This window comes from Penicillium canariense (genome assembly GCF_028826845.1).
Source record: "Penicillium canariense strain IBT 26290 chromosome Unknown utg000007l_segment0_segment0, whole genome shotgun sequence".
Classification (NCBI taxonomy): domain Eukaryota; kingdom Fungi; phylum Ascomycota; class Eurotiomycetes; order Eurotiales; family Aspergillaceae; genus Penicillium; species Penicillium canariense.
Genome location: NW_026622734.1, coordinates 1,818,518 through 1,835,397, shown reverse-complemented (window position 1 = coordinate 1,835,397; position 16,880 = coordinate 1,818,518). Strand labels below are relative to the sequence as shown.

General features: G+C 52.8%; 6 protein-coding genes across 6 annotated transcripts; 4 read left to right on the top strand and 2 right to left on the bottom strand.

Moving 5' to 3' along the window:
• Positions 1-634: 634 nt before the first annotated feature.
• Positions 635-2,287, top strand: N7482_009680 (MFS transporter; the record flags this gene model as incomplete). Its single annotated transcript, XM_056691804.1, has 2 exons — positions 635-1,236; positions 1,315-2,287. 2 exons carry the CDS (start codon positions 635-637, stop codon positions 2,285-2,287), a joined length of 1,575 nt encoding a protein of 524 aa, XP_056539510.1.
• A 2,104-nt stretch (positions 2,288-4,391) lies between these two features.
• N7482_009679 (Non-reducing polyketide synthase vrtA) lies at positions 4,392-5,702 on the top strand (the record flags this gene model as incomplete). The annotated part of the gene is made up of 3 exons (XM_056691803.1): positions 4,392-4,747; positions 4,822-5,249; positions 5,311-5,702. 3 exons carry the CDS (start codon positions 4,392-4,394, stop codon positions 5,700-5,702), a joined length of 1,176 nt encoding a protein of 391 aa, XP_056539509.1.
• Positions 5,703-6,794: 1,092 nt separating this feature from the next.
• Positions 6,795-8,909, top strand: N7482_009678 (putative C6 transcription factor; the record flags this gene model as incomplete). The annotated part of the gene is made up of 1 exon (XM_056691802.1): positions 6,795-8,909. One exon carries the CDS (start codon positions 6,795-6,797, stop codon positions 8,907-8,909), a length of 2,115 nt encoding a protein of 704 aa, XP_056539508.1.
• Positions 8,910-10,045: 1,136 nt separating this feature from the next.
• Positions 10,046-11,900, top strand: N7482_009677 (cytochrome P450; the record flags this gene model as incomplete). Its single annotated transcript, XM_056691801.1, has 6 exons — positions 10,046-10,252; positions 10,315-10,691; positions 10,749-10,836; positions 10,891-11,439; positions 11,505-11,663; positions 11,733-11,900. 6 exons carry the CDS (start codon positions 10,046-10,048, stop codon positions 11,898-11,900), a joined length of 1,548 nt encoding a protein of 515 aa, XP_056539507.1.
• Positions 11,901-13,113: 1,213 nt separating this feature from the next.
• On the bottom strand, positions 13,114-14,585 carry N7482_009676 (uncharacterized protein; the record flags this gene model as incomplete). The annotated part of the gene is made up of 3 exons (XM_056691800.1): positions 13,114-13,857; positions 13,907-14,290; positions 14,337-14,585. 3 exons carry the CDS (start codon positions 14,583-14,585, stop codon positions 13,114-13,116), a joined length of 1,377 nt encoding a protein of 458 aa, XP_056539506.1.
• A 751-nt stretch (positions 14,586-15,336) lies between these two features.
• On the bottom strand, positions 15,337-16,784 carry N7482_009675 (putative FAD-binding monooxygenase; the record flags this gene model as incomplete). Its single annotated transcript, XM_056691799.1, has 2 exons — positions 15,337-15,736; positions 15,817-16,784. The coding sequence occupies 2 exons, from the start codon at positions 16,782-16,784 to the stop codon at positions 15,337-15,339; spliced, it is 1,368 nt and encodes a 455-aa protein (XP_056539505.1).
• Between the last annotated feature and the right edge of the window lie 96 nt (positions 16,785-16,880).

Here is a 16,880-nt window from a genome sequence, read left to right as displayed (position 1 = left end):
CGCTATATACTCTAGCATTGCGCGACGATCATGAGTCTTCTTAAGTTTGTCTCTAGCACATACGACCATAGGGTGTGGAAAACAGGGCTTCCCGTCCGCTCAGCCGTACTTAAGCCACACGCCGGTCAGTTAGTAGTATGGTGGGTGACCACATGCGAATCCTGACTGTTGTATGTTTTTGTCTTTTTTGTCTGTCATAGATAGGTTTGGCTAGGTATTACACCGTTTTTCTTTGTTTGCCCACATCACCCCTAAATCCTGATCTGACCTCTTTATTCTGCACCCCGAATAGGCTGCTATGCTAAGCCTTGGCGCTAGCCGCCGCCGCAGCAAACGATTGTTCCAAAATCCGGCCCCGCACCGATCTTTCCGGGGTCCAGGACGGAGGCCGGGGCCGAAAAAAGCGACCTCCCATTGGACAATATATCGGTCCGCCCGACGAGACTCGGGCCCGACAGGAGCATGCGGGCCAGCTATTGGCTAAATGATGCACAGCTACCGCCATGTAAGACTATAAATGTTCACATCGGGGGACAAGCAAAATTGCTGGCTGTTACGCAAAGCAGCAAGTCACGCAGGATATTCAGTGTGTAGCTCTCGTTCAACCTAACCAGGTTCCACAAACACCTACGAGATGAGCGACGACATGACGCCGAGGGCCTCGCCGCCCAAGGACATCGTTGCGCCGTTTCCCAGAAAAGATGTCGCAAGCGATGCGATAAACTCCGACAGCGATAAGGACAAGGACCTCGAGGAAGCCAGGTCACCAATCTTCAACTCGAGCGATACGCTTGTTGACGGTGAGGCCAAAACAGACCCCTACCTCGTCACTTGGCGCGGCACCGACGACCCCGAGAACCCCAAGAACTGGCCCAAAAGCTTCAAGTGGAAAAACACGTGGGCCGTGTCCCTCTTCGTCTTTATCTCACCCGTCTCGTCGGCCATGATTGCTCCCGCGTTACAGGACCTCGGCAAGGGCCTAGGGATGCACAGCGATATTGAGGTATACCTGTCGCTGGGTATCTTTATCCTCGCCTACGCCGTAGGACCTATTTTCTTTGGCCCTGCATCTGAGCTGTACGGACGCGTGCGACTGCTCCAGGTCAGTAACTTGTGGTATTTGGCGTGGAACCTGGGGTGCGGGTTCGCGACGACCAAGTCCCAATTCTTCGCGTTCCGTTTCCTCGCGGGTATTGGTGGCAGCGCTCCGCTGGCAATTGGAGGAGGCGCCATTAGGTAAGAAAGAACACTCTAAGGACCATAGGGGCGGCCGATCAAGCGTACCTCAATGCTAAATCGTTCTTGTCTGTCCAGTGACATGTGGAGCGCCGAAGAGCGGGGCAAGGCCATGGGCATCTACACCCTGGGCCCGATCCTCGGACCAGTGGTAGGGCCCATTGCCGGCGGCTTCATCGCCCAGTACTCAACGTGGCGTTGGGTCTTTTGGTCGACGTCGGCGGCCGCCCTCGGTATCCAGATCGTCGGGTTCTTCTGGCTGCGCGAGAGCCACCCAGCCACGCTGCTTCGTATGCGGCGAGACCGACTGGTCAAGGAGACTAGCAACGAGAAGCTTTACGTCGACGTAAAGGTCGAGACTCTCATCTATAAGCTCGCACACACCTTTGAGAGGCCGCTTAAGCTGTTCTTCACCCAGCCCATCGTTTTCTGCATGGCCGTTTACATGGCTTACCTGTTTGGCACCACCTACCTCATGTTTGCGACTTTCCCCGAGATCTGGACCGTGGTATATCACGAGGAGCCCGGGATCGGCGGCCTCAACTACCTCTCCATCGCTATTGGTTCATTTATAGGCCTTTTCTTCAACCTCAAGGTCATCGACCGCATCTACAAGACCCTCAAGGCTCGCAACTCCAACATCGGTAAGCCCGAGTTCCGCATGCCCTCCCTGGCCGTTGGCTCCATCATTAGCACCATCGGGCTCTTCTGGTACGGCTGGAGTATCGGGCGCGTACACTGGATCATGCCGAATATTGGCGCCGCGATTTTCACCGCGGGCACCATCTCCTGCCTACAAGGCATGCAAACGTACATTATCGACAGCTACCAGACCCACGCCGCCAGCGCCATGGCTGCCTGTGCCATCCTGCGCAGCTTGGCTGGCTTTGGGTTCCCGCTGTTTGCTCCGTACATGTACAAAGCCCTCGGCTACGGATGGGGCACCAGTGTCCTGGCATTCTTCAGCATCGGCTTTGGCTGGATGGCGCCCGTTGTTTTCTGGTACTATGGCCCTAACCTGCGCGCCATGTCCAGGTACGCGGCTGATTGAGCAACCTCGATCGGAGAGGGGGAAGGTCGTGCAAAAATGATGCTGCCCGACGTTTTAAAAATTTATAGACGTGCAATGGTCTTCCTCACAAGCGCTTCACAGGCCGTGGGGGTCCTGGGGAATCGCGAAGTAGGCATGGCCAAATGCAAACCTGTAAGCTATGTACTTGATGGATGAACCGATAAATGATAGATAACTCTTCTCCTCACTTGATCGTTTACCCGCCCTTTCGCCTTCTTAACAAAACACGCAACGGGTTCCCCGGGCACAACAAGCGCAATCTCGATGTCATGATTTGAATTGGAACATGTAATTGAGATTTGTAACGACAACACCGTTGACTTTTCTCAAATTTCTGCCTGCACGCCCTTGACGAATCTAGTTTTCTGGGACGCCATACCAAAACAGCAGGCGAACCACATGACGGTCACTATTGGCTCCTATGCGTGGGAGCGCTACAAGCACCAAGGTCGGTTGGTTGTCGGGTTTTAACCGCCAGCAGCTCCGGCCCGGTCCGACTACTAGAAATACCCACATACATCGCCTGAGAACCCCGCAGTGTAGCTGTCTGAATACTGCAGACCCCAGCAGTTTACAAGCTGGAACTCGGTTACCAGACGTTGCTGGTGCTGGTAGCTTCTGCGGCTAATACGTGTCTCGCAAAATGCCATAATCCTGCTATACGAGACGGATTCACGCAGGCGGCTCCAGAGAGCCCCGGGGCCAATAAACTTGTCTTTGATGCAGTATTCAGCCCGAAGCGCCACCAGCTAGTGTCCGATAACCACCCAAACTAATCAAGACTGCCTGCCGTAAGCTCTCCAAGCCACCGCCGTATCCCGTATCCCGCCGGTATAGATATTGTGGCAGCCTAGCCCAGCAGCTATTTGGAGAAAAGGGGCTACTCCTTGGTCGCAGGGCAAATGCCACACGCCTGCTCCTGGCGGTGGTCGCTATGTCATGTCATAGATTCCGGCGTATTCTTGTAATCCGTACCCGAGACGGGGTGGGATGGTGCTCTACCGCGTGCAGGATGGAATAGGACATTGTACAGAATAGTGTCCCAGTCCTAATTCACACCCTATAAATCTTCCATATCAAGCCCAGGTCGGGCAATTGAAGTTCAACATGAGAGGACTCGGAACCGAACGAGATCAGTGGGCGAACGTGGCAGGCAAGGCAACCGCGAGACGATGTTAGGTGTAGTTCGCGAGAGCTCAAGTCGGCTTGGACCTGACGACGTAGCAATTACAAGATATAGCGTCGCAGGTGCAGCGGCATCAAAAAACAACATAAGGGCAGTTCCATTTATTTTCCATCTGCGATGGCAATATCCACTGCTCCGTCACATCAAGCAACAAGGTTGTCTCCATGGGCTCCATACCCCGCCGGGATAGGCATTTTCGCTTGCTGCTCGCAAGCCTTGCAAAATACGTCAACAAACTTTTTCGTCTTGCCCACGGCTGAGATTCATGGCCCCGCGCTGTCAATGGGCTCGCTACTGTTGCCTGCAGGGAATAATCGACGCTGGATCCTTGTGTTGGAGTCCTCGTCAGGTGTGACATGGTGGGAAGGGGAGCGGACCCTTTGCCGGATCAGTGTGTCGCCGACTTTAATGACTGCGGGGCCGGATTTTGGCTGCTGATATCTTCCAGTGACGATCCCCCAGGTCTGCAGTACTCATCGCCGTAACTATACCCATCCTGAGCGGAGTCAACTCAGGGACCAATGGCCCGAGGTGTAGGTGATGATCCGTCGGGTTTTATGTGCCGCTCTACTCACATGCCACGCAACGCTCAGGCTGTGGATTGCGCGTTAATTTGAATGACCCCAAACAAGCCACCACAGCCCACCGTTTTGGAGTTGAGATTTGACTAACGGTTGGCTGGTCACCTGCACCGTGACGTACAAGACGGGGGTGGTCCCTGCAACGGCCAGACCTTGTCAAAAACCGGCCGCACAGAGCACCTCAAACTTCCTCTATTATATTTGGTCAAGAGGGACCGGGCACAATGGCTGAATTTACTTTGTTTGCTTGCTTCGTTTCTCTTTGACTCCCTGAGGCAGCATCAAGCTGCGTATGTTGCGCATCGTTCATCACACCATGTCTCTTTCTATCCAAGTCGAGGACAAGGCCTGGGAGAAGAGCGGCGTCTGCAATGAGCCGATGGCGCTCGATTTTGGCAACAAGTTCCCAAGTGAAGGCTTGACCGACTTGTTTCGCCGCCTACAACAGCACAGCAAGGAGAGGGGGTTTCGGTTCCTCAATGCCCATTTCGGAGAGTCGACGCTTGTCCTGCAAGAGGAAATTTCCAAGCTGCCACCCCATATCAGGAGCCAGGTGCCGCACTTTGACAACATCGCAACGCTGTCGGAGAACGGCTATCTGCGATATCTTGGTCTGGGACCCGCCATAGAAAGCGCCCTACTCATTGTCCTGCAGCTGGGCCTGTTTATCAGGTGAGCATCCTCCTATCCACCGGGCCCAGGAAAATCGCAAATACAGCCATCCGACTGCTAACAGAGCACCGTAGGCATCATGAGGCACTTGAAAGGAAACTGAATAGGCCCGAGAAGGTGACAACAGTGGCAGGCAAAAGCATGGGTCTCTTCCCTGGAGCCGCAGTGGCCCAGTCCACCACACTCGCAGAGGTGGTCAAGAACGGAGCCGAGGCTCTGCGAGCTTCCTTCTGCCTAGGTGTGTACGTCGGCAACCTTACTCAAAAGCTGGAGGCACAACGGCCCGACGGCTTTCAGTCGATCTTGGCGCACGGCGTCACCGGCATGACGGAAGAGTCGGTGCGAGGCGAACTGAATCGAATCAAAGAGGAGCTGGAGAAGCCAGAACGCTCCACCTCGGGGCCGTCAAGAGCATTATTTGCCATGGAGGGGCGGACGGTACCTCCTCACTCATTGAGATGGCTCTCATATCCCAGCGCTCCTACATTTCTTCCGTTCGATCGTAGCGCCTCCGCTTACGTCCAAAGCCTCGTTCTCGGACCTCTCGTTCCGGTCCCGCGTAGGTCCCGAGGTCGGCGACGAGTCACCCATCGGGTGCAGCGAGAGATTGGGCACGGAGACGGGCAACAGGCCGCTGATCCGGCACGACATCGAGGCCATGCGCCCGCCGAAAGGCAATGCGGCCGATGCGTGCCACGAGTTTGCCCTCCACGACATGGTATGCCCTTCGGGCAAGATAAAGCCTGGCGTCGAGCTTCCGCTGGCCTGGAGGTTCGCCATCCACATCAGGCCGAGCAGGGTAGACGAGCTCACAAGCCAGGCAGCCGGGTCTTTATTGCTCATCGGCCTGCATTGTGCGCCGGACGCCAGCGATGTCGAGGGCATCGCCGCTCGCGTGACCAAGTCGCCGCCGTCGCAGGTCCAGGAGCAGCTGCTCACCCATGCTTTCTCCTGAGTCATGCGCGCGCTCGTACGGCGACGACGCGTCCTTGTACAACCTTGACATTATTCGCAGCTTTATCCAGGCATACCGCGCCCGCATCGTCATGCCCGGCACCACTGCCATTGAATGCTGCTCGGAGGAAAATTCCCGGGTTCAAGTTGTACGTGACCAACGACAACACGTCCTTTTGACAACATCGCGGCTGTCAGCCTAAGGGCCCCGATTCCATAGCAATTTTCGATGCCCCGCAAAGCGCGCAGATAGTTGTCTTGCCCATGTATGTAACCCTCTCGTGGGAACGAGGATTTCCGCGGTCTGCTTCAGGTCCTGTGGTGTGGACTTTCTGGCGTCGAGAAATGTCAGTGCGACTGAAAGATCGAAGCTGTAGTATATGCCACCTTGAAGATGATGATTCCCGTGCACTGGTCACGGTTAAAAGTTGCTCCAGTTCACATGATCCTCTCGCGTCGTGCGCATGTCGTAGGTTTATCCCCGCTGAGGCTGACAGCCACTGCGCGCTTACAAAACACGAAGGTTCTAGCCCCCACGCGGTCTAGGGTATGAGTGTGAATACATTGAATACACTTTTGAACCATTCCTAAATTGGGCCCTCACAGCATTGCTTCTTGAGCTTTTGGAGGGTCAGTTGGCTAAAAACAGCCTGTCAAGCTAGTTGGCATTTTGGATCCACGATCAAGCAATTAGACAGGTTAAGGACTGGGCACTGTTATTGACGTGCTCAGCGACAATTGACCGTCAGACGTAGGAGAGCCGCGTCTGTAGTAGGGGATACAAGAGAAGAGAAACTGTGTCTGAATGGTAAATCTGCAAGCGGGGCTGTATGATAAGCACATGCCGTTAGTCATCATATCTACTGCAATCCTGCACACCGTCACCTATTTCCCCAGTGCAATGCATAACTATATTCTGGTGATACACTTCCGCCGACATATTCATCATCGACGCAGCGAGCGGCTGGGCCCGTGCCCTTGACGCACTAGCCAGTGCATTGTTCGCTGGGGCTGGGGCTAACCGTAGTAGGCGCTCATCCATCCTTGCATTTCACCACCTGGGCTTGCGCAACGTGAAGGCGCTCCAGGACATATGTCCACGCCCATGCCACGATCCACGGACCCCCCGCACCGAAATGTCAGGGCTGCCTCGCAGCAGGTCCCAATCGCGCCCGCCCCAGCTGTGGCTCGCTTAGTCAACGCACCTAGTGGCGCTGCTACCGAGTTGACCACCACCATGCCCTTCAACTGCCAGGCTTGCGTGCGGAAAAAGATCAAGTGCGACCGAGGTGTACCGGTATGCTCGAGCTGCCGCAAGTCAAAACTGCAGTGCGTTTACAAGGCCCCCGCGCCGCCGAGGCGGAAGCGGAGGCGGAGCCAGACTCAACATGCGCTCGAGCGCATCTTGCCTGAAAATCCCGTTCCCGCGGCCTTGTCTGCATCAGCTTCCTCCACCTACGACGCGGCGACTCCTGTGCTCCGCGCTCAAACTCCATTGGCTGCGCCGGCTGCGCAACCGGCCAAGCCAGGCAAGCTGCTGTCTGGCGACGGCAAGTCTCGATACGTGGACAACGTTCTTCTTCTGGACGACGATGAAGGCAACTTGGATGAGCTGTCCAGTTCTGATCAAGGTGAGTCCTATAGTGATGACGGCGGGCCTGACGAAGGCACCCCCACCGGCCTACTTGGCCGTCTCGCAGCGCACGCAGTGGCTGGGGCGGTGTTTGGAGGCACGCAGAGCCTCACCGAACAACATCCGACCCGCCAGGACGCGATGAAGCTTTGGGACGCATACGTGAACAATGTCGAGCCTCTCTGCAAGGTCCTTCATATTCCCACCGTGGTAAAAATGGTCGAATCGGTCTCCCAGCAGCCTAGCACAGCTTCGAAAAGCGAAGAATGTCTGCTTTTCGTCATATACTACTTTGCCGTCTTCTCCATGTGCGACGCCGACTGTCTTCGAGAATTTGCCGTGTCGAGGAACCGCTTGATGTCCAAATATCGTAGTGCCGTCTGCCAGGCACTTGTTAACGCGTCGTGGCTCAGGACGACAGCGCTGCCGGTATTGCAGGCGTATATACTCTTTCTCATTGCAATGCGAAGTGAAATCGACCCCGATACATTTTGGATTTTGACAGGCATTGCGATTCGTCTCGCCCAACGCATGGGACTGCACCGGGATGGTGAGAAACTCGGCCTGCCACCCTTTGATATTCAAATGCGCCGGCGGCTCTTCTGGCAGCTTCTTCCGCTCGACGGCTACGCGGGCCAGGTTTCAGGCACTGGAATCTCTATATCCCCGGATAGCTGGGACACCCAACCCCCGCTGAATATTAACGACGACCAAATCTTCCCCGGGATGACGGAACAGCCACAGGAGCAAAGAAGGGCGACCGAAATGATATTTTGCTTGGCTCGAATCGAACTTTCCAACTTCTACACCCGCACTGGCGTCCAAATGAAGCATGGCGGTACGACAATTCAGTTTAGGGACGCAGAGGATGTGGAGAGGCTGATTGATGAGGTCGAAGGCCTCATCGAGACCAAATTCCTTCGGTACTGCGACATCTTGAACCCCTTGCATTTTTTGGCCACGGGCGTAGTACGGTCGGCCACTGACGCCATCCGACTACGTACTCGAATGCCGCCGTTGATCAAGCAAACCATTAATGACACCCAACGAAAGGAGCTCTGCGCACTTGCGCAGACTATCCTCGATAGAAACAGCGCGATTTACAGCAATCTGAACTTGAAGAAGTTTCGGTGGCAGATGCGGGCCTTTTTCCTGTGGGATGCGCTTCTGTGTATCCTGCTCAGCCTCGTTAAGGTGGGATTCTACTCGCCGTCCGAGCTCAATGCCACATGGGGCAAAGTCGGTGAAGTCTACTCGAATTACGAAGAATTGGCGAAGGGTAAACAGTCCTTGCGTGTGTCTATTGGTAGAGCCACGCTTAAGGCGTGGATTGCGAATCCGCCAAGTAACGCCCCTCGGGAGCCCGCTTTCATAACCGCTCTGCGCGCTCAGGCTCAAGGGAAAGAGCAAAGGCGAGAGCAGAGCGTCAACGCCAATGCAGAGGTTGACTCCGAGGCTGCAGATCCCGGACCGGTGTTTGATGAGCTCTTTGGCAACATGGATGGAGCAGATATGAATCACAATGGCGACTTTAGTTTAAGCTCTTTAGACTGGGCATTTTGGGATCAGTCGTGAAAGGGGCGAGCCTTAGCTGAGCTGCCAGCTTCCTTGACGGTGACATAATGCCTTCTCTTCGAATGTATATTAATTTCAGTCCATGACGCCATTTCTGGGGCTTCGATCACACAATAAAAAAACACGACGATGCGGATGACCTGAGGGAAGTTTCTATAATCTTTCGCTGTGACTGCCGCGACGCAAGCAGAATATGTGGCGGAAATAAGTCTACCATTGAGAAGAGGAAGGTTGTCTGGTTGAGTGATTGGATGTGTGTAACGTTAAAGAATGAACGATCGGAGTAACGAAGATTACATATGAAAGGTGTCGGGGCCGAGCGTGCTATTCACTCAACAACTACCATCATTGGTGCGTTGCGTGCAGCAACAAACTGGGTTGACCAAGTGCGCCAACGGGTGTTGGTGCGGTCAACAATTGGCCTCGGGTTTTACTGGGGTTTTGGGGCGGGCGTGGAATCGGTCTCACCGCCAGTGGGGGCTCGTTGCTGCATGAGGTGAGACGGCAGCACCGACCGTTGCAATGTCGGAAAAGAACCGGCGTGTGGCTCGGTCTCTCGCCAGCAAAAGAAAATTGGTGATACGAGGTGCCTATTGCATTTGAATGTGGTTATCTTATCGCTTTAGTGTATGTCTACTCGGCTGTTGGGGTGAAGCAACAGTGACAGTGCATCGGACTGCTCCGCACGCAATTAGATGCGGCGTGTGGGGTGCAGGGGATTATGCGTGGACGGGCTCCGAGTAGGTATCGGTCTACCCCGATTCTAATGCCTTGCGTCGGGGCTTCTCCAGGGACAGCGGGCGAGTGGGACCGCGGGCGAATAAGGCTCGAATCCTCCCCGTTGCCCCAGTTCATTTTCGGGACCCGAGGCTGACATTGAAACAGTCGTGAACACGGCTCCAGCGGACCAAAATAGAGTCACTTCGGCTTTTATTGGCTGACGAAGGAATCCGCAAAGATTCGTCTTAGGTGGTCGAAAGGCTAAGCACTATGCTTTTCTCCCAACCTCCGGTGGAATCGGCCAGTCTCTGTGCTACTACTGAACTATAACTCTGGCGCAGGAAGGCTTCTGTTTTTCGACCTGCATCCACCCTTTCTTCTCCCAGTTCGACAGGCTCACAACTTCTACAGAAATTATGGAGTCCATAGAGCACGTACTCAACAATTACGTGGACCTCGCAGTCCAGCGGAAGCTGTTGCTCACACCAGTGTACCAGTCAATCACCCTTCTGGTTGGTAGTGTGGCTTTGTATTTCATCGCCGATGCGGTTTATAATCTCTTCTTTCATCCTCTTGCCAACGTTCCGGGGCCCTTCATCAATCGCATTAGCAAAATCCCATGGGTATGAGTAAACAATATCCAAACCTTTCATCCAAATCAACCTCTAACGAACATCAACCACAGGATTACTGGCAGTGGTCAGGTCGCCTCCCGCAAAGAACAGCAGCTGTTCACCTGAAGTACGGCCATGTCGTCCGAATTGCTCCCAATGAACTCAGCTTTTCCAATCAGGAAGGCTGGCACGACATTTTCGCCAAGGTTCCAGGCAGGGAGCAATGGCCAAGACACCCTCGGAGAGTTCCTCAAGGCAAAGGCGGACCCAAAAGCATCATGAACACTGCCGGGTCGGAGCACGCTCGTTTCCGTAGACTTCTGAACTACGCATTCTCCGAGAAGGGCCTTCAAGAGCAGCAGAAACTCATCAGCAGGTACATCGACTTCTTCATCAACAAGGTCGACGGGTTCGCCAAAACTGGGGAAACTGTTAACATCACAGACTGGTGAGTGAACTACGCAAACAGTGGTTATCATGTCTCTGGGCTAACTTTGATTGACAGGCTGGTCATGGTTGGCTTTGATGTCATTAGCGACTTGGGTTGGAGTGAGCCGTTCAACTGTATCGAGAAGGGGGAGGTCCATCCATGGGTAGGCATCGCCATATTCAAGTTCGATATGTAATGAGCTGACCATGGTTGAAAGATGAAAACTTTCGCCCAAACTGCTTTCGACAGCCAGATGAAGTTCCTCTTCCGTGAACACGGCCTGATGTGGCTGGCCCCATACTGCACCCCGAAGCGATTTCAGCTAGCCCGCTTGGACAACTTCAAGTATGCTCGCAACCGCATTGAGGATCGCATTCAAAATGGCGGCATTCGGGGTGATTTCTGGGACCGAATTGACATCAAGAGCGCTGATGATAACGCCAGTGGCGAGGGTCTGACCAAGGCAGAAATGGTGGTTTCCGCCGTGACCCTGGTTGGAACCGGTTCTGAAACAATTTCCACTCTGTTAACTGGACTTGTGTACTTCTTGGGCACTAACCCCCACGCGATGAAGAAGTTGGTCGAGGAGATCAGGACCACCTTTTCCTCTGTAGATGAGGTTGATCACCTTTCTATCCACAAGCTGAAATACCTGACCGCGTGTCTGGAGGAGACCATGCGCCTATACCCCCCGGTCACGACCCTGCTCTGGCGTGTCCCGCCGAAGGGGGGTGGCTACGCTAACGGCCTGTACATTCCTGAGGGAGTGAGTGAAGACCCTCTCTGAGACTTTAGCGTGCATTTTTGAGAGCTGACACAAAAGAACGGCAGACCGGGTGCAACATGTCCCTTGGGGGAATTGCTCTGAGCCCCGATTACTTCCACCGAGCTCGGGATTTCTGTCCCGAGCGCTTCCTGGCCAACCCGCCAGCAGAGTTCAAGAACGAGAACCACAAGCCCTACCACCCCTTCAGCGTTGGTGCTTACAACGTAAGACCTATGTCCTCGTTGTATTTAGCGGCCAAAGACCCCCACGGCTGACATTTTGATTGATAATAGTGCCTGGGCCAAAACTTGGCTAACGCAGAGTCCCGACTCATCATAACCAAACTTCTTATGAAGTACGACTTCAAGCTGGACAAGAACACCCCTGAGGATTGGACTGATCAGCTGTCATGGGCTGTTTTTGTCAAGAGACCCCTCTATGTCACTTTCTCGCCCCGATAAGCTTGCAAAAGTGAGCTATTGGGATGACCATGGTAACAGGCAGTGACAGAACGGCATGGCACAGACGGACGGGCACTTGTCTTTTTTCCTTTGGGCGCAGATTGACGGGAATTTAGTTTGCCGACGGCAGGTGCACATCTTAAAGAACAGCTTGAAAAGTCCCCACTCTGCTTGGAACTCGACTTGTACACGGGCCAAGTGTCCAGGTGCAAAGAGAATTCTAGGATTCAATCAAGGCATTTCAAACTACTGTTTTTGAATGCTCGAATCGTTTTAGTTTTCCAAAGTGCCCATGTCTCCATTGTTGTAGAGCCCAAAGCTTCAGTGATGTAAGAGTACATGTGTACATATGCCTCTGCCCAAAGTTATGGCCCAGCGCGCATGCCTTGAATGGTAATTAGCTAAAGCGATTCAATCCCACCACGAAGCTAAAAGATTTGACGAAATGGGATGAATTTCTACAGCCTGGATCGAAATCAGATTCACCAGCTACACAGAGATTCTTTCTCGAGTCCTCTTTTAAAACGTCGCTATACCTATTACGGTTAATCTACCCCCAAACCCCTTTCTTGGCAGTATTCCAGTACGTGTGTAAATGACAGCGTAAAAATAGCATCAGTAATGAGCTTGTATGGTCTAAACGGCCTCTGAATGTTGATCCTGCAAACAAAGCAAACAAAAGGGAAATCCGCTTTGTTAGTGGTTATTTGGCCAGGTCTCGAATTCGCTTCCTCTACCAACATCTCATCCTCCACAGCTCCACAGGAGTCTTCTATTTGCAAAGCCAGAGATGTTGAAGAAGTTTTAAAATGTGGATTCTGATCAAGAACCTCTTTATTGACAGCCCTACGCAAGCTAAATTTCCTGCGACCCCGGGGTGGCTCCAGTCCAAGTCATGAATTGCCCATTAGAAATGGAACCTCACAATATCTGGATCAATCAATCATGGTGTCAGAGGATAACCAGGTGGTCTACGTCTAGTCCTAGGTGTCGATTCACCAGCATTTGAAGGATGAAGGATATTGCGTAGATAGCCCTGGAGGTATATTCTTGCTTTCTCATATGTAACATCATTTTAAATGTTGAGCAATCACTTAGCAAATGCCACTAACCCCCAGCCGACTTAGAAACGGTCTGCATAATTTCCAACCTTGGAAGCCCTGCCTAGGTGGAGGCTCTTTTACCCAAGTGATTGCAATCCATAGATACTGTATCACTCTGCGGATCCGTATCTCCTCTGAACAAGATCTACTATACGACCACCAGAGTGTCTATCCGAATAACTTTCCTGGACCGATTGCCCAAGCTTTGCCAATAGTTTCCGCAGTGCCGCGCGATCCTCATCGTCACATTCTGGTGACGGTCTCCACGCATTCTCAAGGTTTGCGAGTTCGTTGGGATCCTCACCTTCCATATAAGGCGAAGGGCCATATCCATCATAGCAGCACATGTACCGATTGTAATACAGCCCGACCTTGATATCCCTCTCCTGCTCAAATGGAATATCCGGGTACCAATTACTACGGCCGATTCGAAAGTGTCGCAGTTTTGGCAGTTTCTCTGCAAATAGATCGAAAATATGGTGCCATCGCTTCTCGAACGAACCATACAAAGACTCATCGCCCTCGCGGCGCACCAAAGTGTCCCTAGGTAGAGCACAGGCGTCCACATTCTCTTCCCTCATACAAAAGTCGTAGAGGACGGCGCAGTCATCGAAGTAGATTTCCTCGAGGGTGTCGCCATGCTTCAGAATCCAGTCGATTTGGCCATCATGGAAGAAACAGAAGTTTCCAAGTGATAGCGTCTTCAGGCGTGGAAAGAACAGATTGGAGAGATCCAGGTGAGGGTAAAAGCCCGAGTATTCACGCGAGCAGAGCGAGAGATGTTGGAGAGAAGGCGCAGCGGGACTCAGCCATGTGCTGGGCAACTCCTTGAAAAACTTGCGGATTTCCGGATACTGATATGTTTAGAAAAGGCATCTCGATGGAGGATGGGGTGGGTTATACCTCGAGATCATGCTCAGGAGCGGCGTCATTTGTCTCGCTGGTAATGCTTAGGCGAAGGGACAGTAGGCCCGACAGGACCTTCCCCATTTTCGCAAGTGTTTTCGGATCTTTGGGGTTATCCGTTTGCAGGTTGCGAATACCAAGATCTTGGATTGGGTGCCGTAAGGATTCGAGAAGAGAGAAGAGCTTATGCATTGCGTGGAAGCGAAATTGAGGCGTCTGCGGGAAGTCCATATAATGGAGGTCATCCCGATCCTTGCTGTCTGAAGTAAACCCCTTATCGAAGCACAGAACGGCGGCGTTCAGCCGAGGCAATTCTTTCACTTGCGGAACAAGATTGTCCCAGCCTTGGGGCCATTTTTGCTCTTCTTCATCATCATAATTCTGTGGGCATTAGTTGTTGCTTGGAGCTGGATTAAGATAATCGTACAAGACTCTCGTCCACGGTGTCTATGTAGATCTTTCGCAGAATCCGACGTAGACTGGGATTGTTCAAAATCTCTTGTAACGCATTTTGGCTTGTCTCGCTGGGCTGCAGGTGCACGGTCCTGAAGAGCTGATCGGTGGCCAGCTGTGATATGAAACGGCAGGATTGGCGCAGCGACTTTAATGATGAACGATCCACATTAAAAAATGTGCGAGCGAGCAGTTCGCTGGGCAGATTGAGAAGGCGTGACATCTAGGCGTAGTCACAGGTAGAATTCGCAAATTGATGAGTCGAAAGGGGACATGTTTCGCTTAGCCCTAGGCTCCTATCGTGGCGTCCAAACTTCCTAATTCGGTAAAGCCTCAATAAGCCACATGACTGAGAACTAGACTGCGCAGGTGATCTGATTAGAGACAGAAGGAATTACCGTATTTGCCTTGAGAGATGATGTATATTTTCATTTACACTACTCATGAGTTAAACACGTGAACTTAAGCGCTATCATATGTGAAGCTGCCACGGTACTGTATACTAAAGCTCTGACCCAAGTGAACCTCACAGTTAACCGTAGCCATAACGATTGTATCTATGTTTCAGGAAAGTTACAACCCCGCCATCCACGTAATCTATAGTGACAAAACATTTCAGGATCTCAAAACAGACTAGATCATAGAGGGTCTAGTGTGTTTCAGAATAAAGTTCAGAAAAGAAAAGAAAACAAATCAAAGGTGAAGCTGATTTTGAGCGGCCCTGTATCAACAGGTAGTAGTCATGTTCCACACAATCGGCGTTCATGTCTAATTTATCTCCAGACCCGTGTATATGTAGATTCGTGTGTCCTACTTCTGACAAATATATAGGCATCTAGATCATGAAATTATGTGCATTCATACACTATCGATATCTTGGTGGTGATCCGTCTTGAATGATAAGGTGAGATTTGGATAACTTGGAATCTGGATATCTCCTAAACAAAAACATAAAGAGATGATCTCCTCTCTCCTTAACTCTGCTTATCAATAGCCTCTTCCTTCCATACTGACATCTCCCTAAAGCCAAAGTCCTCAACTCGGACGTAATCCGCTGCTTGAGGTCCCAAATGGAGAATCTTTCCAAAGAACTTGACGACAATGAAGATAATCCTGGTATATGATAGTGACCGGATGAGGACTCGCATCACCCAGACACCCCAGGCGGTCTCTGGGTTTATAATATACGGCTGGCCGGGGGCTAGCTCCTGCCCATCCTCGATAATAGGTCGCATTTCCTTATTGTACTGCGCAAGCGCAGCTGACGGGTCCGCGCTTTCTCCTTTGATGTACGGCTGGAGGTAACCTGCCAGCTTGTATGCTGCGCTGAAGGCCAAGGTCGTGCCCAGGCCCGAGATGGGAGACGCACAATAACTTTTCCGATTGTTGGTAAGAACTTCGGGAGGAGAAGCCGACCAAAGGCCAGAGTGGGAATAGAGGGGGAATTGACTTACCCTGCGTCACCCAGGAGCACCACCCTTCCTTTCGTCCAGCTGTCCATCTTCACCTGCGAGACAGCGTCGTAGTAGAAATCGTCGGTTGCTTTCATCTCCCGGATAATTCTGTCGCACTCCCACCCAGCGTCCTTGAAGTATTCGTCCAGGAGGGCCTTCTGGGCTTCGACGCCGCCATTCCCCTTCGTCGCGACCTCGACAAATCTGGGGTCTTTCTCATTCACCACGTACATGAAGATAGTGGACCTGACGCCGAGGCTGTCTGGTCGCAACATGACGCCGCGCCGGCCAGGGGCATGGAACCACCGTCTCCACTTGCCGTCCTGTTCCTCGCGTGGGATGCTGAAGAAGCCAGCAAACATTCCTATCCGCTTCAATCGGTCCTTCTCGCCTTCTTCGCCCCAGACCATCTTCCGTGTCCGGCTCTGCATACCATCGGCTCCGACCAGGAGGTCAAAGCTTCTTGTCTCTCCGCTCTTGGCGAAGTGCACATGCACCTGGTTGGCATCCTGCTTGATTTCGTCGAGATAATCGCCAAATATGTACTCGATGCCCTTGGCGCCTTCGCGCTCAGCTTCAGCGCTGACCCGCTGGCTGTTCTTCCAGCACAGCTCAGCCAGCCGACCTCTGAGGATCTCAATGTCGCTCGTTGGCATCTGGATCTTGCCGGTCTTATCGACGCGGTTCTGCGACCAGACGCGATTATGCTCATCAACGAGCTGGACGCCTTCTTCTCCGGTGGTGGAAGCCCGGATTTGTGCCTCGAGACCGAGCTTACGGATGATGGTCACACCCGCACCGCGGATGTCAATGTTCTGGCCGCGCAAATGAGCGCTGCGCGTGGACTCGCGCTCCAGGATGGTGATGTGAGGCTTCTGGGCGGCGGGGATATCAGCCAGCAGCAGAAACGACGCCAGTGTCGGGCCTGCGATGCCGCAACCAACAATGAGGATATTCGGGGGCGCCATGCTTCCTTTGGATGCGAGATGATAGCGCGCTCTTCCGGTAATGGAATCTATGGATAGGAAGCTCGCACGCGAAAGCAAGGGAATTTGGAGTCGCTG